We start from the raw sequence: 27,318 nt of genomic DNA, 5'->3' as shown, positions 1-27,318 counted from the left end.
GAAACCTAATCAATATGGTCAAACTATCTATTATAGGATTTATTTTAGGTCTAAGATTAGCTCCCAAGTGTTCTTACATGTCCATTCGATTCTTGGTTTCAAATGTTATATAGTTCATAGTTTAAGTGTTGACAGTTTTGACCAGGTTTACCGTCAATTTAGCCTTCATGTTTCTATCAATATACACATCCATTTAAGGTGAGATTACCACCCTTAGAAATTGAGTCTAGTTTCCAAACATATAAGGTTAGCTTCTAGATTTTAGATATAAAAGTTGGTCAAATTTGTGATATCTTACAAGTACTCTAAACTATCCAGATTTACATCATAAGCTTCCATGCATGTTTAAAATTAGCAAAATACTTTTTTTTGACTTAGGATATTTACATAGAGTTTAGGACATATAAAAGTACTCTTATTTCAAAGGAATTACCTCCAGGTCTTCATTAACCTAATTTTTAGAAGTGGGGTTTTAGACAAAAATCGGATTACAACAATTTCTTATGTCAAAACTAAATGGCTTTTTTCTCCCAAAATAATACATGGATTTTAGTGTTTCAAATCTTGATTTACTCCTTTACTTGTCCCCATTTAAGTATATAAACATGTATTTTCAGAATCATTTTAGTTTTTGGTCTATACTTGATTCTTTAGGATGTGGTCAGATTTGCTTGAAAACAGACATGTAGTAAGAAAATAAAAATGAAAAATACCTTTTTCTTTGAGATAATTCATGAAAATTTTACAGAAAGCTTGGAACATATATATGGACATATGGTAAAATTATAGAGCTCATATCTAAAGTCTAACTGAGTTTTTAATTCGTGATCGTTTAGTACTTGTTTTGGAAAGATTCAACCTAAGTTGTACCTATGTGTTTTAGTTAATAAAGTTCTTGTTTTAAGTTCATTTTGATGGAATTTAACATTTTAAAACAACATGTCCTTGTAGTTTACACAATCATTAAAACCAATTTTAAGAAAGTTAAAGCAAGCGGAAGCATTTAGAGAACAAGTACATATGTTAATCCATTTCGTTAAATTCCATATTAATATCAAGTGATGGATAAATGCTTACATATATATACATATAACAAGAAGGAAGAAAGTATTACCTCCTCAAGTTAATTGAGGGTGAGTTTAAAGAACAAGAAGATGATAAGGTTGATGAAACAATGCACCAATACACCATTGATTTAGTTAGGCTTTAGAACCTTAATGAGCTAGCAAACTAAGCTTGAAATCCACTTCTTTCGCACCCTATATTCTGGACAGCAGCAAGCTCCAAGAATGATGATGAATGAAGCCTCAAAACAATGAAACCTCAAGTGATTATACCCCAAACTTATCACCAACACCCTAGCCTTTAGTTAGGATTTAATGACACTTGAAAATCTACCTTTCAAATAAGAAAAATGATCTCCTTTTGACCTCCAAAGGCCACGGCCAGAAACAGCTGCAGAGTGCAGTTTTTTTTGCTCAACAACTTGATATGTTTGCATGTGTCTCTAGCTTTTAGTCAAGGAGCATGCTTATAGATACTTGGAAAAGTATGGGCCATTCAATGAAGAATCTCTAGCATGTGTCTTGAACTCCCAATGCCACTACCCAGGATCATGTTATAATATACTTTTATAAAAAAAAACTGAATTTATAAAATCAGTTTTTGTAAAACATGATTTTATAAAACACATATTATAAACTTGTATATTATTTGTTATGTATATTTTATAAAACTAATTTTATAAAATGTAACATAACTTAATTAATTATTTAACCTATAAATAATTAAATCCTCAGAATAGCTTATATAAACATATCAAGTAATATTATTTAAGAAACCTTTTCCTTAAAATTCAAGTGTCGCGTATTTAATCAACGATTCAATCGTTAAGATTAAATACTAATAAGGTGTCGGTAAGTTTGTTATTGGGTATGACCCGACTTGGATCATAACACATTAGCCGCATTACTTTAATATGTCTCTCGGGCATATGAAGTACCTTCAATCTCCCACTTGCACGAGAAACATAAGAAATTAATGCAAGTGATGGATACCACCTAACGACCGTCCATCACCCCCAATATGTTATGACTTTGTGCCATTCAATAACATCATCCCTTTCGAGTTCCCATCTCGAATATGAATAGGTGAATATTTCATTTATCCTTTCATCCTAGATGTCATGTTAAATCCAAGAGATGCAGAGTGATCACTCTCTTATAGATTTAACTTTATCAGGCCTTAGACATCTGACACCCAACGAATAAGAGGGACACATTCCATCTTGACTACATACGTCCTATATATATACTTTGTATTATACATGAGCTATTCCTTATGAACTACCATATTTCAGAATAGCGAAGGAAAGAATCAAGGCACAATACTTGGTAAATATCCGAACCCAATATGTATCTCAGGTCAGAGGATACAATGATATTCGCCTTTACTCAAGATTACATGTGATCAACCACAAAGGCTCCATTTAGTAAATCTTGAGGGCGAGTCTTCCAATATTTGTATCCCACAAATATCTATGAACCTTGGTTGCAGCCTTGCCCCACATTCATGTCACGAATGTGTACCAATACAAGTTCATAATAGTCTAAACCTCACACTTGCTCCCACAAATGTGATCAACTACGGAATTTAGAATAATTACTTATTCATGGATAAAATATGCAAAATAGGAACCTGACTCAAAATAAATTAATACCATAATTATATTAATGAGTTTGAACAATTTTGTTCCGTTAGAATACTTAAAACAGATCATGACCAATCACTAGAATATCGAAGCCCTAATGCACAAACATGTCCTGCATGTTTTGCTCCATGTAAGAGCTTCGTGAGAGGATCCGCTATATTAAGATCAGTGTGAACTTTGCGAATACATATCTTTCCCTTTTCAACTTCATCCCTTATGTATTTGAATCTCCGCTCAATGTGACAGGTCTTTTGGTGAGCACGAGGTTCCTTGATTTGAGCATTCGCTCCCTCGTTGTCACAAAAGATCTCAAGAGGGTCCTGAATGGAAGGGGCTACTCCTAAATCGTCGATGAATTTCTTCATCCATGCAGCTTCCTGAGCTGCCAATGAGGCGGTAATGTACTCTGACTCTGTAGTGGATAATGCAACAACATCCTGTTTTGAACTCTTCCAAGAGACCGCACCTCCATTTAATGTGAAGACATAACCGAATTGTGATCGAGAATCATCTCGAGCAGTTTGGAAACTCGCGTCCACGTAACCTTTTACAGTGAGTTCCTCCTCACCAGACCCATATATTAGAAACTTATCCTTAGTCCTCCTAAGGTATTTCAATATACTTTTGACAGCAATCCAATGACTGTTTCCTGGGTTATTTTGGTATCGGCTTGTCAAGCTAAGAGCGCATGACACATCCGGTCTAGTGCATATCATTGCATACATGATTGACCCAATAGAAGATGCGTATGGGACTTTCTTCATTCTCTCTTGTTCATCTTTCGCGGTAGGGCACTGAGATGAACTGAGAAGCGTTCCCTTTTGAATAGGTACCAAACCTTTCTTAGAGTTCACCATCTTGAATCTTTTCAAAATCTTTTCAATGTATGCACTTTGATTCAAACCTATCGGTTTCTTGAGTCTATCCCTGTAGATCCCAATCCCTAAAACGTATTGTGCTTCTCCAAGATCCTTAATGGAGAAGCATTTACTTAGCTAAGTTTTAACACCTTGCATTGCCGGAATATCATTTCCAAATAACAATATATCATCCACATATAGTACAAGGAACATGATTGTGCTCCCACTAGCTTTCTTGTATACACAAGCTTCATCACCATTTTTAATGAAGCCAAATTTCTTGGCCTCCTCATTAAAACGATGATTCCACATTCTAGATGCTTGTTTCAATCCGTAGATTGACTTCTTTAACTTGCATACCTTTTTAGGATATTTCGGATCAACAAAACCTTCAGGCTGAACCATATAGACATCTTCCTCAAGATGTCCATTTAGGAAAGCAGTCTTGACATCCATTTTCCATATTTCATAATCATAATGAGCAGCAATGGCGAGTCATATCCTAATAGACTTTAGCATTGCCACATGCGAAAAAGTTTCATCATAGTGAACCCCTTGAGTTTGAGTGAAACCTTTTGCTACAAGTCTAGCTTTATATGTATCCAAGTTTCCATGTATGCCGGTTTTCATTTTGAAAAGCCAATTACAATCAACTATCCTTGAGCCAGTAGGTTGTTCAACAAGTTCCCAAGCTTGGTTGTCATACATGGATTGCATCTCAGCGTTCATGGCTTCCTGCCATTTATCCTTATCAATCCTTGATAAAGCATCTTGGTAGTTTATTGGTTTATCCAAATCAACCACATAGCAACCATCCATGAGAAACCCATATCTCTCAGGAGGATTACTAATCCTACCAGATCTGCGAACGTCTTGTGTATTTTGATCATCCATTTGATCACTCTCAACATTTTCATGTTGAGTGCTAGTGTCAACCAATTATGTATCATCTACTTGATCTTGAACCTCTTCAAGTTCTATCTTCCTTTCACTATTTCCTTCTATTAGGAACTTAGTTTCAAGGAATTCATCTTTTCGAGCAACAAATACATTTTGCTCGGTTGGATCATAGAAATAGTATCCCATATCATCCTTGGGATATCCTATGAAGATACACTTTGTGGATCGAGCATTCAACTTATTAGGGATGTAACGCTTAGGATAAGCTTAACATCCCCATACCTTTAAGTATGATAGAGATGGAGGTTTTCCAAACCACATCTCATGAGGAGTTCGTTCCACTTTCTTGGTTGGGGCCATATTTAGAATACGAGCCGCGGAGCATAGATAATAACCCAAAAATGATAGAGGCAATGAGCTTCTAGCCATCATAGATCGAACCATATCCATTAGGGTCCGGTTCCTCCTTTTGGATACTCCATTAAGTTGTGGTGTTCCAGGAGGAGTAAGTTGCGAGATAATCCCACAACTTCTAAGATGATCTTGGAAGGCATCGCTTAGGTATTCACCTCCTATATCGGTACGAAGTACCTTAATTGTCTTATTGAGTTGATTTTGTACTTCGTTTTGATATTCTTTGAATGCTTCAAAAGTTTCGTCCTTATGCCTTAATAAATAGACATATCCGAAATGACTGAAGTCATCAATGAAAGTGACGAAGTATCTTTCACCTTTCCTAGTCATGGGTTTAAAAGGTCCACATACATCCGAATGTATTAATCCTAATAAGTCTTTAGCCCTTTCATAGGTCCCTTTGAAAGGTGCTTTAGTCATTTTGCCTTGTAAACAAGATTCACATACATCAAATGAGTCTAGCTCACTTGATTTCAAAAGGCCATTCTTTTGACGTGTATGCATTCGATTCTTGTTTATGTGACCAAGGCGACAATGCCATAAGTAGGAATGACTCAAATCCCTTTTGAGTTTCTTGGTGTTTGCATGGTATATTGAGCTATTGTATGATGTGTCATCATGAACCAATTCATAAATACCATTCGAAGGCAAAGCCTTAAAATAGAACACATTATCTAGAGAAACATGGATATCATCATTAATGAAATTAAGATTAAAACCATATTGTTACAAACGGGGTACAGAAATAATGTTTCGTGATAAATCGGGTTCGTACAAAACATTTTTCAAAATAAGCTCCAAACCACTTGGTAGCTTTAAAACAAAGTCTCCTTGAGCTTGCACTTGCACCCTTGCTCCATTTCCCATGAAGAGACTTGTTGTTCCCTCATCTTGATTACTTCTTTTGAACCCCTGCAAAGAATTGCAAATATGAGTTCCACATCCTGTGTCTAATACCCATGTATTAGAAGAAGTAATACTAAGCTCAACGTTTATCATGTATACATTACCTGAGGTTTGCCCTGCATCCCTCTTTTCTTTCAACTCCTTGAGGTAGATCGGGCAGTTGCGTTTCCAGTGACCCATTTCACCGCAACCAAAGCACGGATCTTCCTTGGGGTTAGCTTTACCGGCAACCTTTTTCTTCTTGTTATTGTTGGTTGGGGTAACAATCTTCCCCTTTCCCTTGCCCTTGCCTTGGTAGGCGGGTCCTTTCCTCTTAGCCGCCTTCAGCTTAGAAGTGTTATTGTTTTTGGACCCGCCTTCATTGATTATAAACATGGGTTAAGCCCTTTTACCCATGCTTGCTTTGGCCGTCTTTAGCATGGCATGTAATTCGCCAATGCTCTTATCCCATCCATTCATGTTGTAATTCATTACAAATGTGTCAAACCTCTTTGACAAGGAATTAAGGATAAGGTCCGTGGCTAATTCATTAGACACATTGCAGTTTAGACGGTTCGCTCGATCAATTAGGCTTTTCATCTTAAGGACATAAGATGAAACAGATTGGGAGTCGTCCATTCGACATGCATGAAGCGCTCGGACCGTTTCAAAGCGCTCGACACGAGCTTGTTGAAGGAACAACTCCTTCAACTGTGTGATCATGTCATATGCACTATGATGCTCGAAATCCTTTTGGAGTTCTGGTATCATAGTCCCAAGCATGAGGCAAGAAACTTGCATCGAATCGGTGCAATATTTCTCCCAATAAGTCATGCCTTCCGTATCATCCTCATCCAGTTGATCGGGAATGGGGTCTTCCAACACATACGCCCTATCCTCTAGTTTGAGGACAATTCTTAGATTGCGGAACCAATCCATGAAGTTCACATGGTTGAGTTTTTCCTTTTCGAGGATTCACCTCAACGATAGGTTGTTAAAGTTGATAGGTGCATTTGGAATGTTGTTGTTATTGGCGGCCATCTACAAAATTTAACAAAGTTGTTTAAGTATTAATTTTAATTTAACAATCAATACCCTTTAAATCCAATTGATATTTATTAAATTTTAGAATCCAACGGTAAACCAAATTTAGGTTAGGTGACCTTTATCCTGTCATTTGATTTAGCTAGGTAGTCATTATATGACAATTGCAATCCTTTTGCAGCTTCTAAGTTATGGAATCATGCAATCCTTTTACATGGCATATTTATTCCATCAACGCCTATTTGTTCCTCATGCTTCGGTGACCCTAAGTTCATGATTCCCAAATCAAGTCGTCCTACTTGTGTAAACGTGTAAATTTAACATACAAGTGGTTAGGTGACCTTTATCCCACAAGCATGCGAAATTCACCTTAATCATATTAGTTTGTTCATAACAGTTAGGTGACCTTTAACCCATTATGAGTTCCCTAATATTTTAAGTGTCACACAAAAGGATGGCGTTTAACTTGTTTGCCTTGTTAATAAGGGATTTTAAGTTTTCATTATTTCTAGTTTAAGAAAACTTTTATGCCATACACCAACATGCATCTAGTGTATGGTACTTACGAAAAAAATATTTTCATGTCTTGTAATTAAGCCAATTACTTGATATAAACCATTATATATATATGTGATCCTTTTCATGTTCTTAATAACCGTTTATTAATGTCCTTTTGCCACTTTTAATTTAACCAATTAAATTGTCGTTTTGTTTGTTGTTAACTTGTGTGATTAACTTGTAGCATACAAACATACAATCCACAATCATACAATAAACAACTAAGCATGCAAAATAATATGTTCACAATCAAGCCATTTTGGTAGACATTTGTTTAGCCGAAAACAAATGCCACCGATTAAGGGGTTATAACATAAAGTAGGAGATTTTAAATCTCCCACTTAATCTTGCATCCAAATGCTTCTTCTTGTGTTCTTCAAGTCTTCATCATCTTTATCATTTTACAAAATATATCCTAATACATTTTGTCTAAAAAATGAAATACAACCTAATCTATTTTACATACCAAATATAAAATAAATTACATAACCAAAATAATATTATTACAAACCAATTGAATAAATATTATTAAAAACCAATTGAATGAATAACAAATCAACCAAACATGCATGCATTCAAACATAAGGTCAAGGCTTGATTGTGAACTTTAACATACAACAAAATATGAAAAAATGGAAGCACCCAAAACCCATTTTGGGTCTCCAAATTTTCGGCCAAAAGTTCATACCCACCCAAACCCGACAATTTTTGCATTCCATTTTCATGCATGTACTTAAAATGCAAATATAGTGGGTTTAAAGACAATATAAGAAGCATAATCCATAGACCTCGTTAAGCCAAGCGGAAGCATTTAGAGAACAAGTACATATGTTAAGCCATTTCGTTAAATTCCATATTAATATCAAGTCATGGATAAATGCTTACATATATATACATCTAACAAGAAGGAAGAAAGTATTACCTCCTCAAGTTAATTGAGGGTGAGTTTAAAGAACAAGAAGATGATAAGGTTGATGAAACAATGCACCAATACACCCTTGATTTAGTTAGGATTTAGAACCTTAATGAGCTAGCAAACTAAGCTTGAAACCCACTTCTTTTGCACCCTATATTCTGGACAGCAGCAAGCTCCAAGAATGATGATGAATGAAGCCTCAAAACAATGAAACCTCAAGTGATTATACCCCAAACTTATCACCAACACCCTAGCCTTTAGTTAGGATTTAATGACACTTGAAAATCTAGCTTTCAAAGAAGAAAAATGATCTCCTTTTGACCTCCAAAGGCCACGGCCATAAACAGCTGCAGAGTGCAGTTTTTTTTGCTCAACAACTTGATATGTTTGCATGTGTCTCTAGCTTTTAGTCAAGGAGCATGCTTATAGATACTTGAAAAAGTATGGGCCATTCAATGAAGAATCTCTAGCATGTCTCTTGAACTCCCAATGCCACTACCAAGGATCATGTTATAATATACTTTTATAAAAAAAAAACTGAATTTATAAAATCAGTTTTTTATAAAACATGATTTTATAAAACACATATTATAAACTTGTATATTATTTGTTATGTATATTTTATAAAACCAATTTTATAAAATGTAACATAACTTAATTAATTATTTAACCTATAAATAATTAAATCCTTGTTATATAAGTTATTCCATAACTTATATAAACATATCAAGTAATATTATTTAAGAAACCTTTTCCTTAAAATTCAAGTGTCGTGTATTTAATCAATGATTCAATCGTTAAGATCAAATACTAATAAGGTGTCGGTAAGTTTGTTATTGGGTATGACCCGACTTGGATCATAACACATTAGCCGCATTACTTTAATATGTCACTCGGGCATACGAAGTACCTTCACATTTTAAGTCATTGGACATGTAGAAAACTTAAGATTACTTATCTAATATCAAGATTAAGGCTAGCTATGTAATCATCATTGAGTGATTAAGCACTCTAGATCAAGCTTTTACACCTTGATTTCTCTTAAAGATGACTAGAATAGGTGATAGAAGTATAGATGGAGTTTATACCATGAAGAAGATTGATGAAGAGGCTTGGAAAGATGAGGTAATATGAAGATTATGGCTGGTTCTTGAAAGTGTTTAAGTGTGGGAAGTAAGTAAAATGAAGGTGAAAGAGTTTAGAGGGGATTATATAAGGGAGGGGCTTGGGACGTGTCATAAGAGGGAGAGGGGAAGGGAGTGACTCATGCTTCTCATTAAATGTTCATGTAAAAAATGTCTAGTGGAGCTTGTTGGTTAAGTTTGCATGGTTTTAATGGTGTATAGAGGAAGCTTGCATGAGTTTGCATGGATTATGTTCATGTGGTGGGGATGTTAAGGATGATGATGGTGGTGGCGGTTTTGGTGATGAGGAGAGGAAGATATTTTGTTAATTTTTGGCATCCAAGTGTACATGTACTTGTGTAGTTTAATCTAATGTATAATCTAAGGTATTAATTTGTATGGTTAAGGTTTAGAAAGTAAGCTTATATTGAAATGTCGGATTTATATCGATTATAAACATTTCATATTAATTGATTTCGTTGCGAGGTTTGACCTCTATATGAGACGTTTTTCAAAGACTGCATTCATTTTATTTAAAAACAAACCATAACCTTTATTTTATCAATAAAGGTTCAAGAACTATAACGTAGATTATTAATTAATGATAATCTAAAAGATAACGTTTTACACACGAATATTACATATTGGTTTACAACAATATTACACATCGATTTAAATCTCCGAAATGCAATTTTTTAAACAATATATTACAAGCATGATGACTCCAATTCTTGTCCTTAAATTAGCATGCAACAGCGGAAGCTCTTAATAATCACCTGAGAATAAACATGCTTAAAAGTCAACAAAAATGTTGGTGAGTTATAGGTTTAACCTATATATTTATCAAATCCTAATAATAGACCACAAGATTTCCATTTCCATTTTTCAATAATATGTGAACTGCATAAAAATCATTTATATGTTGAACACCTGGTAACCGACATTAACAAAATGCATATAGAATATCCCCAAAATAGAAATCCATCTGTATTAATAACTCGAAGTACTAAAGCATACCATTTTCCAATATGGGGGGAGTTAGTGCCCGTAGATCTACCTTTAGAATTCGCGTCAATTAGGATGTCTGTTCCCTAATTCTTAGGTTACCAAGCTAAAAGGGTGATATTCGGTATTCATAATCCAACATAGAATGTAATTTCAAGTACTTGTGTCTATTTTGTAAAACATTTACAAAACTGCATGTATTCTCATCCCAAAATATTAGATAGTAAAAATGGGACTATAACTCACTTTCACAGGTTATCACTTCATTGGAAAATAACACTTGGCCACTAGTCGATTCACGAACCTATAACAAATATATATATATATATATATATATATATATATATATATATATATATATATATATATATATATATATATATATATATATATATATATATATATATCAAAGTATGATTGACATATAATTATACCATATTTTATTATGTTTTAACGATTTAAGTTTGTTAAGTTGATAGTCCAACGTTTGTAGTCCACAAATAATTGTCCACAATTAGTAGTACATAAATAAACCAATATATATTATCTCGAATCAATCCACGACCCAGTGCATACAAGTCTCAGACTCGATCACAACTCAAAGTATATATATTATTTTGGAATCAACCTCAACCCTGTATAGGTAACTCGATCATTACCGCATATAGAGTGTCTATGGTTGTTCCCAAATAATATATATAGATGGGTCGATATGATATGTTAAAACATTGTATACGTGTCTATGGTATTCCAAGATTACATAATATATGATAGAATACATGTATAATACAATATAAGTTAGTTAAGTTATGATTTGTATTGATTTGTTACAAATTTCACATAGCTACAACAAGCAAAATTATCCAATCTTGTTTTACCCATAACTTCTTCGTTTTAAATCCGTTTTGAGTGATTAAAGTTGCTATGGTTTCATAATGATTTGAAATTTATGAAACTAAATAGAAAAAGTATAAGTTTATAGTTGGAAAATACAGGTTACAAGTCAATGTTGTAAGAGGTAGTCATTTCAGTCGAAAGAACGACGTCTTGATGACCATTTTGAAAAACATACTTTCACTTTGAGTTTTACCATGATTTTTGGATATAGTTTCATGTTAATAAAAAAAAAATCATTTTCCCATAAGAACAACTTTTAAATCAAAGTTTATCATAGTTTTTAATTATCAAACCCAAAACAGCCCGCGGTTTTACTATGACGGCGTATGTCCGGTTTTACGGTGTTCATCGTGTTTCCAGGTTTTAAATCATTAAGTTAGCATATCATATAGATATAGAACATGTGTTTAGTTGATTTTAAAAGTCAATTTATAAGGATTTACTTTATTTGCGAACAAGTTTAGAATTAACTAAACTATGTTTCTAGTGATTACAAGTTTAAATCATCGAATAAGATAGTTATGTATATATGAATCGAATGATGTTATGAACATAATTACTACCTCAAGTTTAGTAGTTAAACCTACTGGAAGTGATAAGAAATGATCTAGCTTTAAAGGATCTTAGATGGCTTGAAAGTTCTTGAAGTAGAATCATGACACGAAAACAAGTTCAAGTAAGATTTTTACTCGAATTAAGATAGTTTATAGTTATAGAAATTGAATCAAAGTTTGAATATGAGTATTACCTTGAATAAGAAAGATAACCTACTGTAAATAACAAAGGTTTTTTGATCTTGGATGATTACTTGGAATAGATTTGAAAGCTTGGAAGTAGACTTGCAAACTTGAAAGTATTCTTGATTTTATGAAACTAGAATTTATAGAATTTATGAAGAACACTTAGAACTTGAAGATAGAACTTGAGAGAGATTAATTAGATGAAGAAAATTGAAGAATTAAAGTATTTGTATGTGTTTTTGGTCGTTGGTATATGGATTAGATATAAAGGATGTGTAAGTTTGTTTTCTTGGAAATAATTCATGAATGATTTATAATACTTTTGTAATTTTGTGAGATATTTCATGCTAGTTGTCAAATGATGGTTCTCACATGTTTGATGACTCATTAAGAGCTTCTAAGATCTGATCATTGAATGTATATACCAATAGTATATACAATTAGAAGCTAGGTATTGTACGAGTACGAGTACCGAACGAATACGAGTAGAATTATTGATGAAAATGTATGAGAATGCAATTGTAACCAAATTTGTTAAGTACAAGTATTTTGATATGTGTCTTGAAGTCTTCCAAAAGTATATTAATACATCTTAATACACTACATATATATACATTTTAACTGAGTCGTTAAGTCCTCGTTAGTCGTTACATGTAAGTGTTGTTTTGAAACCTTTAAGTTAACAATTTCATTTAATGTTGTTAACCTATTATTTATTATATCTAATGAGATGTTAAATTATTACATTATCATGATATTATGATGTATGAATATATCTTAATATGATTTATATACATCAAAATGTCGTTACAACGATAAACATTACATATATGTCTCGTTTCGAAATTCCTAAGTTAGTAGTCTTGTTTTACATATGTAGTTCATTGTTAACATACTTAATGATATATATAATTATCATTTCATCATGTTAAATATAGTGTAACAATATCTTAATATGATACATATGTATTTAGTAAGACGTTGTTATAACGACAATGGTTATATATATCGTTTCGAGTTTCTTAACTTAGTAGTGTCATTTTCATTTTTATGTATATAACTCATTGTTAATATACCTAATGAGATACTTACTTATCATAATATCATGTTAACTATATATATCCATATATATCCATATATATACATATATATATATATATATATATATATATATATATATATATATATATATATATATATATATATATATATATATATATATATATATATATATCATCATATAGTTTTTACAAGTTTTAACGTTCGTGAATCGCCGGTCAATTTGGTTAGTCAATTGTCTACAATAAACCTATTTCAATTAATCAAGTCTTAACAAGTTTGATTGCTTAACATGTTGGAAACATTCGATCAATGAAATATAGTTTTCATTTAATATATATAATAATCATGGAAAAGTTCGGGTCACTACATATATTAGGTTTTAATCAAGATAGATAAAGGTTGGCTAAATGGAACTTTGCATTGAGGCGTCATGCGCCTGAAACAAGCCATTAACCTAGTTTGCGACTAACTAGGAAGCAACATACGCACTGAGGTAGCATTCATGACTAGGTCGATTTGTATTCTAATTCATTGTTCGTGACTTCAAATCTTCACTTCAGTGCATGGTGTACTCATCCCCTTTCAGACTAATCAGGACTAAACCGACACTCGCGCCTTCGAGAGCACATGCGCCATTAATATACAGTTTCCAAGGCTGGGAATTAGGTGCTAGGACAGTTTTTCTTTACAAGGATGCTTCCACTTCTATCGAAGTTTCGGCTATGTAATCTGCTAATATCTATCCTTTGATGGATGTTCGCGCCAAAAATTTTATCACATGCTCTCCCAACTCGATGGCCCATTTAGCCCATATAGGTCAGATCATGATGAATATAAAAGAAACAAGTTTAAGAATGAGATTCGGATGAACAGTGCACAGATTTGGATAGAGAGAAATTCGGATAATATGTAATTCCACAGCTTCTAAACTCTTTATCCTACAATGCAATTGCTATGTTTTAGGACTACATGGGTTCTATATATACTCCTCTTCTATAGAACCATCTATTTTAGCTTATTTTAGATTAACACTATCTAACTTTGGGGTCCTAAAAATCTCTCCGTTAGTGTTAAATGTAAATCTTACAATGTAATCCTACTTTGTAATCTTCAGAGGTCAACATGTGGCTTTCCATCTTAAACCATCTGGATTAGAAAATTCAACGTGATTGTCTAAAATCTTCTTTGATGGTTTCCAGGTGTAACGACCCGGATTTTTCTGCTAATATATAGAAGATTAATATTTACATAATTAATGTTTCCAACATGTTAAGCAATCAAACTCATTAAGACTTGGTTATTTGGAATGAATTTTATACAAACGTTTGGACACCCAGTCTGTCTGACGATTCACGAACGTCATATATCGTAATAATTAATTAAAGGAATATATATATTTAGATATATATATTTATGATTTGATTAAATGATATTTAAGTATCTCATTAAGTATAATAACAATGAGTTATATACATAAGATGAGACTACTAACGTAAAGACTTCGAAACAATATACATATATGTAACGATTATCGTTGTAATAGTATTTCACACATATATATATGATATTAGATATGATAATACACCATGTTAACATGTTAACATAACAATTTAACATCTCATTTAAGTGTAATAACAATGGGTCAATTATATTTAATAAGATCGTTAACTTAAAGGTCTCAAAACAACACTTACATCTAACGACTAATGATGACTTAACGACTCCGTTAAAATGTATATACATGTAGTGTTTTAAGATGTATTAGTACACTTTTTAAAGACTTCAAGACATATATAAAAGTACTTCTACTTGACAAAAATGCTTACAATTACATCCTCGTTCAGTTTCATCAACAATTCTACTCATATGCACCCGTATTCGTACTCGTACATTACACAGCTTCTAGATGTATTTACTATTGGTATATACACCTCAATAATCAGCTCCTTAGCAGCCCTAAACAATTAAGAAACATGTGGGAACCATTATTTGTAATCTAGTATCAATTATTTAGCAAGATTACAAAAGAACTTATTAATCATCCATTTTATCATGAATTATTACATAACATTACAAAAAAATCATTAATCATCCTTTAGCCATAAAAGACCACGACTACTAGCATCATTTTTACTCATTTTCATTCAATCTTACTTACAATTCACTATCATAATTCACACACACAAGAGCTATAAGAAATCTCTCCATTTCTTACTCTTTAAACTCTTTTAAACACACATATTTCAAGTACTAGCAAGTCTTCATCAATTTGATCATAAACTAGCTTCAAGAATACCTTGTTAACTCATAAACTCTACTCCTTTTTATCAATGTAATAATCATATTCAAACTTTGGTTCAATTCCTATAAACATAACTATCTTAAATCAAGTAGCAATCTTACTTGAACTTGTTTTCGTGTCATGATTCTGCTTCAAGAAATTCCAAGCCATCAAGGGTATCTTTGAACTCAAGATATTCTCCTTATTTCTCCAGCAACTTTATTCATTTGATTTGAGGTAGTAACCTTATTCATAATCTTATCTGATTCATATTCATATAGCTATCTTATTTTGAGTTTATAACTAATAACAACAAGAACATAGTTTAGATTATTTCTAAACTTGTTTGCAAATAAACTTAATCCTTCTAACTTGACTTTTTAAAATACTTCAACACATGTATCATGACTGTATGTCAAGCTAACATAAGGATATAAAACTTGTAAACACGAAGGACACCTTAAAATCGAATATACGCCGTCTTAGTCGAACGGGGGCTGTTTTGGGTTTAATTTTAAAAACCTATCTTAAACTTTGAATTAAAAGATTTACTTTGGTGAAAACTCTTATTTTATATGGATATGAAATATATCCAAAATCCATGGTTAAACTCTAAGTGGAAGTATGTTTTTCAAAAGGGTCATCAAGATGTCGTTCTTACGACGGATATGACTATCTTCTCTTATTTGACACCTAAGCTATATTTTTAACTATAAACCTATACTTTTTCTGTTAAGATTAATAATGTTGAGTTCAATACGAAACCATGGCAACTCGAATCACTCAAAACGGATTTGTAACGAAGAAATTATGGGTAAAACAAAATTGGATATTTTTCTTAATTTTTAGCTACGGACATGATTTCTAAAAATGGATGCTAACCTTATCCTAGCTAACTTACCTTGTATCCTACATGTATTTATACATGTCTTGTTCTCGAACTTATGGAAATACAATTTATAATAGTCGTGATTAAGCTCTACGACAATATATTATAGTCTTAATAAAGATCGTAAGGCACCATATATATATATATATATATATATATATATATATATATATATATATATATATATATATATATATATATATATATATATATATATATATGACTTGATCACCGTGGATTCGTATACAAAGTTTTGACATATCATTTTGACTTCTTCTATATATATTATTGGAACGAACTATTAGACACCATTGGCAGTAATCTCTAGTTAGCTGTGAGTAGAAGTGGATTCCAAAATATTATATACTTTGAGTTGTGATCGAGCCTGAGACATGTATACAATAGGTCGTAGACTGCTTCAGACAATATACATATTATGTGTCTTATTATATTAAGACAATATATTATAGTGTTAGTGAATTCTACCACAATATACGCATTTATATTTATATATATATTTATACTGTTGGACTATTGGACTACGAACGTTGGACTACTAATAATGGACAATTAAAATTATCACAAGTATCATAAGTATGGAATATTAATTATATATATATATCTTGACACAAGAATATTATTATTAGGTTCGTGAATTTGTCAGAAGGCCAAGTCTTATCACCATCTATTCGGAAATCATCACAAGTGAGTTATAGTCCCATTTTTACTATCTAAATTATTTTGGGATGAGAATACATGCAAATTTGTAAATGTTTTACAAAATAAGCACAAGTTCATGAAACTACATTCTACGATTGTTTTGTTATACCGGATATCCGTACTTATTATTATTATTATGCTTGATAACCTAAGAATTAGTGAAAAACACTAATTGACGCGAATCCTAAAGGTAGATCTACGGGCACCAACCACCCCCATTTTCGAATAGTGAAAATGCTTTAGTACTTCGAAGGGTTCTTGTCATACATTTGAATAGCGGAATGTATGATGCCAGATATCTTAAGCGCTCTATGTTAAGGTCAGTTACTAGGCGACTCATCGTATGAATGATTTTTGCAGTTGTAATGATCCTGCGCATTTAATTAAATGAAATCTTGTGGCTTATTAAATGTTATGATTATTATATAGAAATTAAACCTAAGACTCACCAACATTTTTGTTGATGTTTTAAGCATGTTTATTCTTAGGTGAATATTAAAAACGCTTTCGCTATTGTATGCCAACCCAAGGTCAAGATTTGGAGTCGGCATAATTGTTTATATTATTTAAACTTGCATTCGGAGTATTTGATGTAATATATTTGATCATATTGTAATGGGTTATGTAAAAACTTATTTATTTGAGGAGTTTGTCTTTGATAGACAATCTAAATTATGTCATTAAGACCTTTATTCAATAATAAAGGTTATGGTTGTTTTTAAAAATGAATGCAAGATTTGAAAAACGTCTCATATAGAGGTCAAAACCTCGCAAAGAAACCAATTAATATGAAACGTTTATAATTAATATGAACGGGGCATTTCACCATGTACCCCACACTTTCCTTAGATCTCCTTCATAGATTAAAAATTCATTCATCTCCTTTAAAAAATTATGTTCCTCTGTCCGCGTAGAATCTCCAATTTTCTTGTATGAATCCGGAGTTTGAGACGATCTTTAATATGTTTGATAATTCTCCAAGACTCATTTTCATATCAATATCCTCAAACTTGCTTTAACGATACTGGAGATATTTTAGTGCGGCTTTAAGTGTTCCATCAGTGTATTTAATGTGCTCGCTTATTCAGATGAACACCTATTCCTTCTGGGAATTGACAAATACAAACTCTTCGGGTTCAAATAACATTTGAAACAATGTCATATCCTCCAGTCCTTCTAAAGATTGATCTAGACAAGTTATTCGAATCTTTTTCCTTCTCGCTTCAAGACCTATTTGAAAGTCTTCTCATCTCGTTAGTTATATAGTCCCCATCATGTATCTATTCACCGCTTCTAATGCTTGATACTTTGCAAAAGGACATTCGGTAAGAATGAGGTAGTTGTAGATGTAAATAACGTCTATCATGTTGAGATTTGGAAAATCTGCTTCAGTGAACTTGTATTCTTTCTCATCTTCTCGTATGACATGGAACAGACTTAAGACATCTTTCTTGTCACTTATATACCCCAATCGAGTAATGTTTAACACTTTTGTCAATCGATGTTTCTGTTGAATCCATAAATCATCTTCATTTTTACCAACATGTCTCCTCCACATCCAATGATACCATGTTCTTTCATTTGCTGGAAGCAATTGAGTACCAATAATATATATATATATATATATATATATATATATATATATATATATATATATATATATATATATATATATATATATATATATATATATATATATATATATATATATATATATATATATAAACCGTTCACTCATTGGAATCTCGTTGATGCAGAAGATTCTAAAGGCATTTTCTTCGATGAAAGTGTTTCTCAACATGAGGAAATCATGTTCAACTCCCAATTATAGTTTCTTTTCCCGATTCTTGAAAAATATGTCGTTGTTGAATTTGAACCACGAATTGATTGTCGAACTTGACATTGAATCAGAAGTTGAAGTTTCATTAGCATTTGTGGTTTGTGTTGTTTGTTCAGAAGAATTTGAAGGATTTTTTGTTGAAGTATCTTCTTCTTCAATATGATAAAAGATATCATCTGTATTCGGGCTTTCATATACCGTCCTCATTTGTAGAATCATCCTCATCATCATTTTGAATTGTAGGTTCTGGATTCTCTTCATCAACAATTTTCACATCATCAGGTATAGTAGATAATGAAGACAGTGTACTAAGTACAATAAACCCATCATCATCAGTTTCTTCTAGATAGAGGTCACTTAAGTTCAAATCACAACTTCATTTGGATTTGGTTCAACAATCGGAATAATCACCTATTCAGACTCTACATTCTCAATCACATCATCATGAGTTTGCATTGTCTCAGGTTTAATTGTAAATGTCTTAGTATTTGAAGTTAGAGCAGACCTCTCACCACCACCCCTAGTGAAAATGTCAATCACAATAAACTCTCCATCTACTCCTGTCTCCCCTCATGACCATTTTAAGGAGCAGAATCGTCATGTTCATCATCTTTATGAGGGTTTAACAGTGGAGAGCAAAAAGTAAGTAGATGCCTTAATCGAGCATGAAAGATAGCTTGAAGTGAAGTGTGTTAGATGCCGTCAAGATTTAGTTTTGCAAACATACGACTGAAGTACACTTTCTCCAAGGCATCATAATAATTTGTTGAATTTGAGGGTGATGGCTGAAAAGTAATGATCAGAACTGCAGCTGATGTTGTCGGTGATGTCGGTGGAAGTGTTTGAGTTGTTGTGAGGGTAGTGAGGGATTTGTGGTAATATTTATATATGTAGGTTGATACTTACTACTAGTCAGATTGTCCCCTTTTGATGGAGGTTGATTAACAACCTGAGTTGTTGCCGGCGAGGACCTTTTTGGGTCATTCGCCTCCATGATATATGTCTCATATGCCTCTGACAAGGTAGAAGAACTACCTATCATTTTAGCTCTCGCAGGTATATTAATATACTTGACTCCTGATGTCATCGATGTATCGTGAGGTAACACATCTCTTTTAGTTACAGACTTAACACCCTGATCCTGAATTTTAAGATCATGATGAGAAGTGGTTTGGTCCAATTGATCAATTGCTTGTTCCAAAGGATCGGTCTGCCGAAAGTCTAATTAATTTCCCGTAGGAATGTCATGTTGACTCGTTTTCATGATGCGCGACAGATCTCCCTCATCAAGATTAGTCTGACCTCCAGGCCTGTTTGACGTTGAGGCTCTACAACGTCACTTGGATGAAGTATGTCAAGAGGATTTCCAGCCAATACGCAGGGTGCCTTTTCAAGGTTTTTCGGCTCCCCTTCGGCCGTTCTGGACTTCAATGATTGAGAGTCCTTAATAAATTGAGTCTGCAAAGACATTACTTTAGAGGAATACTTTACTTCCTTTGAAGATGTACAAACATCTTTCTATGTAAGATTTATTCTTGAGTCATGTTTATGTTAGATGGGCTTATTGGCCTTTTTACCATTCTTGCGTTTAACTCTCTTGCCTACCGAAGCTTTCACCTCATTTAGTGTAGGGCTTACTGTTATTATTTTATGTGATATGGAGATCGGTGATGGAGTCCTAGAAGGCTCTAAGTCTTGGTCCGTATCAACAATAGTGTCGGTATAATGTAGAATGATAGGAGTCGAAGTCCTAGATCAAGTCATTCGGATTATTAGTGGAGTCTGAATCAGCTCATCAGGTTTGTATCCCATCTTCTTCTTCGATGGTTCAGGAGATGATTCAGAAGCTGGCGGGTCGTGTCAGCTACCCTCAGGTGTTGATAAGGTAGGTGTAACCCTAGTTGGACTAGGTTCACTGATTCTCACAGGTTATGATTATCTGGTGACCATAAGTCTTTTGAGGTTTGTCCTAGGTGGAATTACAGATGGTTCGGGTTGGATGCTAGGTTCTTCTCTAACCTCTTGGGCTGGAACCGTGGCTAATTCAAGTTGTTCTTATTGTACCCGATTCGGTAGAGGTAACCCTACCGCTTCAAGGTATCTATCAATTCGAGTATGCATCGGATCAACTATCCTCAACAACCATTCAGGAATTAGAGAAGTAAACCTGTCGTCAGGAACATTGGGTGTATTCATTTTCACCTCATAAAAGTTCACCATTCTCAGTCCATGAGCAGACGGGATTGGTATATTAGCATTCCTTCAAGAAGTTAGTGCGTCATTTATAAATAAGAAATAAAACCTTTCACAAGGAATATACTTGTATTGTGATTTTTCCACTTGAGCTTAGACCAGACCCTATATTAGCTCTGCATAATTCAAACTTTCAACCCATGTAAATGAGTAGAGTAGTTTCAGCATCAGGATTGTCATGCAATCTGTACCCCTTGGTGTCATCAGCAAGCATCGGTTGATGATCGAGAAGATCACATACCACCTGTAATGAAGGAACTTCTTTTAGAAGAACCTTAAAGGAATATTTGTATCACTGTTGTACCCTAAGTCAAGGATAGAGTTGAGCATTACATCATTAAATGGGAATGCTGGAGGATTGTTAACAACAGGAAGATTGAAGATCCTCCTAAAGTCAACTTTAGTGATTATTTTCCCTCCTTGAACTCCCCTCAGATTAAAAAAGAAATGAGCAGGTTCCCCTTAAGGGTTTGTAGCTGATGGTAGAGTTTCCTTAACAAATCTAATAGATTCATTAAGAATTCTCAGATCTTCCTCAGGTACACTAACTGAGTAGTTCAAAGCACCCCATATTTGAAGTCATTCAAGTATGGCCAACCAATAGTTTCCTGGGATGTTTGTAGCTGAAGTAATGAAGTAGTTGTTCGCCATTTGCTGCTTGATAAGAATAGAAGACCATAAGATGTTATACACAAGCAATATCTTTATTCTTATTTCCCTTTTTGTTCTTTTTTTAATTTTCAAAATCTTCAAGTTTTTATGGATTTTCTAATTTTCAAAAACATTCACAAGTGTTCATAAATCATGAAGTTCATTTTACATTATGAAATGTTTACCATTTTATTTTTCCTCTCTAATATTCATACATTCATATGATATTCATGCATCTAGGATCCTAACAAGTCATATAATGATCATGCAAGATTCGGATACTTCAAGATTTATCAAACACAAAATCCAAAATCAAACAACACTTTACAAATATTCACAAAAAGATCAGATTCGGAATCTGACTTTTAGGTTAAATTTGGATACTTCACTAAATAACACTTCAAAGTCATGACCTAGATTCGTATACATGAGATTCTGATTCAAAAAATATGATCAAAGTGTTTGAAATCTCAACAGCTTATCAGATTTGGATATATATGAATCTCAAACTTTTTTAAGTTAAAACATGTCAGATTCGCATACTTCATATTAATCAAACTTATACAATCATACATGTTAATCTAGCCATTTCTATCATTCATCTTAACTTCATATTCACATACTATTATGTTATGAATGGATTCGCATGTTGTGATAAAGTATCAGATTAGTATACCAGATCTATCAGATTCGTATACCGGATCTATCAGATTTGTATATCTCAGAATCAATCAAAATCAAAGTAAACATCCAACCAAGGCCATTTAGATGAAAGATGTATATATCAATCATTAATTTATCACGAACAAACATTAGCAATGTATACGAATATGTTCAAGTATACACAATCGTATACTTATACCATATTCGCATAATTCAAAATTGATGTGTTTTATGTTCTCTGATCATGATATAATTGATGCTTTCTATTTGTAATAGCATTAAACGGTTTAGATCTGTTCGTTTTTATGAAAAACTTGAAAAAAGGATTTACCAAAGAATTGTATCGAAGGTGACTCAGATTCATATATTTTGATCGGATTCGGGTGCTTCAGAATGAGAGAATTTGAAAAAGATAAAACTTCTGACTTTTTGACTCTCTATTTATATTTCGAATCTGAAGTCAAAATTGTGCCTATGCGAATCTGTCACCGAAGGGGCCTATTTAACCGAATGTTCTGTCCATTAAAACATTTTTCACACAAACTTTGGTTCATCTGAATGTTTTAAATCATAGTTTTATCATTTTTCCATCAAAAAAAAGACTGGGAGAATCTGAGTTTTGGAAACATTCGAATCTCAACTGTTTAGCTGTCAGATTCGGATACATGTTAAAATTAACATTTATTTATGAACATCAAATCATTTTGGATTTTTAAATCTTTTCCATTTTTAGGATTTTTCAAAAATAAAATTTGTACTTATTAATTTTGAACAATGTATAAATTTTCAGTGATACCAATTGTTAAACGTGTTGCATACTGAGATGTATATAAACCAATGTGAATTATAACAATTAAAACATAAGTTTTTATGTATTCAGTTTTGGAAAATCAATTTTCTTGTCTTTTTCACTCATTTATCCCCCTCAAAATGTGATATACAGTTAAGTAAATCACTATTTTGATCTTTCCAAAGAAAATTGTTAACTCCCCCTTGAATCTAGATTAGATATCAATCAGTTACCTCCCCCTAGTATAACTATTGAAATTCATATAAAGGGAGATATCAAAGATTCAAAAGCTCCCCCTAGAAAGATACTATCTAAAGCATTGAAGAACAGTTGCTCCCCTTAGAAAGTATATACTCGCACTAAACACAAGATCTCATGATTAAGCACCAAATGTATCAAGGAAATTAAGAACTATACTCTACCATGCATATTTGTTGTATCAAGAACTTTATCATAACCACATCCAAAGGTTTAATAAACATGTCGGCTAATTGTACTTTTGTAGGCACAAAGTATAACTCTACATCTTCCTTTTCTACATGGTATTTGATAAAGTGATAACGAATGTCTATGTGTTTAGTCTTAGAGTGTTGAACCGGGTTACTAGTAATGGCAATGGCACTCTGGGTATCACAATAGATTGGGGTCTTAGAAACCTTAAGGCCATAGTCTAACAGTTGAGTTTGCATCTACTAAACTTGTGAACAATAGTGAGCTGCAGTAATGTACTCAGACTCAGCTGTTGATAATGCAACACCGTTTTATTTCTTGGATGACCAACCAACTAATCTACTTCCCAACATATGAAGTGATCCGGATGTTCTTTTCCAATCCACATGACAACCACCATGATCTGAATCTGCGTAAGCAGTGAGATTGAAATCAGATCCATGAGAATACCAGATTCCAAGGTTAGGTGTACCTTTAAGATATTGGAAAATTCTAATCACTGCTTTGGAGTGTGATTTCTTTGGGTTAGACTGAAACCTAGCACAGAAAGTTACAGCAAGTGTAATGTCTGGTCTGCTGACAGTCAGATACATGAGAGAACTAACCATGTTTCGATAAAGAGTAATATCAAAGGCTTCCCCATTTTCATCAGCATTAAGCAAAGTCCTCATTGGGATTGACATTGTTTTCAAATCATTTATTTAAATACATTTTAGCATATCGTTGATGAATTTGGTGTGACAGATAAAATGCCATTTAATAATTGTTTGAATTGTAACCCCAAGAAGAAATTGAGCTCATCAAGCATGCCCATTTCGAATTTTTTGACCATTAGGTCACCAAATTCTTTGCATAGGGCCGGGGACGTGGAACCAAAAATAATATCATCAACATAAATTTGAACTAAAAGGATGTGAACATCATGTTTACGTATGAAGAGCATTGTATCAATTGTTCCACGGGAGAAGTCATTTTCCAGCAAATACTTTTTCAAGGTCCCGTACCATGCACGCGGTGCTTGCTTTAGACACTACAAAGCTTTCTCCAAGTAGTAGACGTGGTTTGGATGAATATGATTGAAAAAGCCTTCAGGTTGATCAACATAAACTTCTTCTTGAAGTTAACCATTAAGAAAAGCAGCTTTGATATCCATTTAAAACACCGTAAACTTCTTGTAAGAAGCATATACAAGAAAAAGATGAATAGCCTCCATCCTTGCTACCGGAGCAAATGTCTCATCGTAGTCAATACCCTCTTGTTGTATGTATCCTTTGGCCACAAAACGTTCCTTGTTTCGAACCACAACTGCATCAGAATCTTTCTTATTTTTGAAAATCCACTTAACCTCGATTGGTTGTTGACCCCGTGGTCTTGGAACTAATCGCTATACTTTCAATCGTTCAAATTGACCTATTTCATGTTGCATTGCTATCACCCATTTTGGATCAATTAAAGATTGAACAACTGAAGTTGGTTCAATCTTATTTAAAAAGGCGGTATATAAACACAAATTGTGAGTAGCCCTTCGAGTTATATCCGGAGCAGTAGCATTGATATCGGCTAAAAGTCACATTTTCACCCCGGTATTAAGGCCCAAAAATAAGAAAGATTCGAACTTTGTCGAAAAAATACCCACTTCGTCGGATAGAATTGAAGAACAAGTAAGTACGAAGGCGGTGCATAAAGAATCAAGAGAATCGGAGCTAAAACGAAGATTATAGAGCAAAAACGGTGAAAGACAAGAAATCAAGTTACGATCCAGTGAATCAAGGCTGACCAGCACCAAAAACGACCTTCCATACTGCTTGCCAGTATTGGGTACGGCCTGCCAAACGGCCCCAAGAAACGGGCTGCCAAGCAAATGGCTTGCCAAATACGGCCTGCCAAACGGCCTGCTATACAGCTTGCCAGGCGTTTGCAGGCAAAAACTTTGCTTATTTAAAGGGTCTTTGTCATTCATTCCAACACACACTTAAATTCACTTCTTTCTCTCTCTTGTAATATATTAGTCATACTCTCAAGGCCTTCGACTCCTTGTGGGAAACCTAGTACCCAGAGAAGAACACAGAAGATTGTATTAGGAGCGGTTTGGAGTCTTGAAGTTGTCACTTTTGTATTCAGAACTCGTTTAATCTACTGGTACTTCTATCCTTTATCTTATATAATGTTTTATGATATTGTTGCCATGATTAGCGAGTAGTTATATTTAGTGTATGCTATGATGTAAGCAGTTATAATGCCGAAATAATATTATGGTCTGTGGATGCTGTTGAAATGCTTTCCGATTATGCTTTAAACTTAATCGCTTTTCCAACTAATAGAATGTAGTTATAGGCTCTGTTATTGGGAAGTCGTGAACCCCGATTCAGAGTAAACTATCTGTGTCACCCCTTGGTAAGAGAAGTCTATCGGATACAACGTAAGATTGACTGAGGCACACCGGTTGTAGTAAGTCTATCAAGCTTTGGACTCCGACTGAGGACTCTTTCGTAGTAAAACATCTGACTAGACCCTTAGTACATTGTCGATCCTAGACCATGCTAGTGTAGTCACCAAGCATATAAACTTCGTACGTGCACACTGAAGCACAGCGGTTGTTGTGAGCTGTACCTCTGCTAAGTAAGGCCATGGTACCCGGTTAGTGTTGACCAGTACACTGCACCATAACGCGGTCTCAAGCATTGCACCCCGCTTGAGGGATTGTTAGTTAATTAAGGAACTATTTGTTTAGACACATAAAGGATTGGATCATTAGGATAACCGAACGTGTTCATGGAAGTCAGCTTGACTTGGCCATGGTGTTCTTTATGGTTGAACTCTTTTTAAGGGCCTAACTATCTTTCAAAACCAATCATTAACGAAAGCATTGAAACACATCACATCTCTTGGATATGGTAAACCATGTATTCTATTATGCTTAAGAAAGTTTAGACCATTTTGGAATCTTAATACGTCACCCAACCGAGTCGCTCAATTGGATGAACCGTCTGAACGTGTATGCCTGTAGTCAGACTGCACGGGCGTCGGGGGTAAGGGACGTTGCTGTCTATTCAGAATCTTCAAGCCTAACGCAGTACCAAGTGACATGTCTTATGATAGGGGGCATTTAGAACCAGTGTAATGAATACAAGGCCTTTTCCTATTCATGAGCCAGCATTCCATAATCTCGGCAGAATAACTGATGAAGTCATAGTATGCACTCACCTTAACCTTATCTGAATTATGAATTTTATCGCATTTACTTTATCTATCTTATAATTTTGAAAATCCTAAATTAAATAACCACTACTCCCTAACTATCTTAGGCTTAAATATAGGTTCGATTCTACTGATATCTCAAAAATACGACTCTAGGTCATACTTCCCTTACTTATAAAGAGTAGTAAGATTTAGGCCACGCTAAATATAAATTTAAACCAGTACCCTCTCCCACGAGTGGCTGATCCTGGCAAGCCGCGGCTTGACGACACCGCACAAATAAAAAAACCGTCCGTTTCGGCCATATCACGGAAGAGTACTAAGTTTTTGGCGCCGCTGCCGGGGAACTGGTATCAGGCAATACTACTCTCTATTAAACTTATTCACAAGCATTTAGTGGTGTCTAAGAAAGACAATTATACACGGACTTGGTTGTTGGATTTTTCGAACAGTCGCCAATTATATTGG

At 33.7% G+C, this 27,318-nt stretch overlaps 1 protein-coding gene across 1 annotated transcript; it reads right to left on the bottom strand.

Annotated features, from left to right (window-relative positions):
* Positions 1-23,963: 23,963 nt before the first annotated feature.
* On the bottom strand, positions 23,964-24,335 carry LOC139888591 (uncharacterized mitochondrial protein AtMg00810-like). The gene is made up of 2 exons (XM_071871591.1): positions 24,125-24,335; positions 23,964-24,061 (listed from the first exon to the last, which is right to left on the bottom strand). The coding sequence occupies exons 1-2, from the start codon at positions 24,333-24,335 to the stop codon at positions 23,964-23,966; spliced, it is 309 nt and encodes a 102-aa protein (XP_071727692.1).
* Between the last annotated feature and the right edge of the window lie 2,983 nt (positions 24,336-27,318).

This window comes from Rutidosis leptorrhynchoides, chromosome 2, assembly GCF_046630445.1.
Source record: "Rutidosis leptorrhynchoides isolate AG116_Rl617_1_P2 chromosome 2, CSIRO_AGI_Rlap_v1, whole genome shotgun sequence".
Classification (NCBI taxonomy): Eukaryota; Viridiplantae; Streptophyta; class Magnoliopsida; order Asterales; family Asteraceae; genus Rutidosis; species Rutidosis leptorrhynchoides.
Note: the sequence above shows the minus strand (reverse complement) of the source record. Positions and strands in the feature narration are given on the sequence as shown.

Bases quoted from the DNA above. Each gene is read 5' to 3' on its own strand.
- LOC139888591 (XM_071871591.1), bottom strand. From the start codon at position 24,335: ATGTCAATCCCAATGAGGACTTTGCTTAATGCTGATGAAAATGGGGAA. The intron at 24,062-24,124 runs GTACACCTAACC...CTGCTTACGCAG, and splicing joins AATTTTCCAATATCTTAAAG to ATTCAGATCATGGTGGTTGT.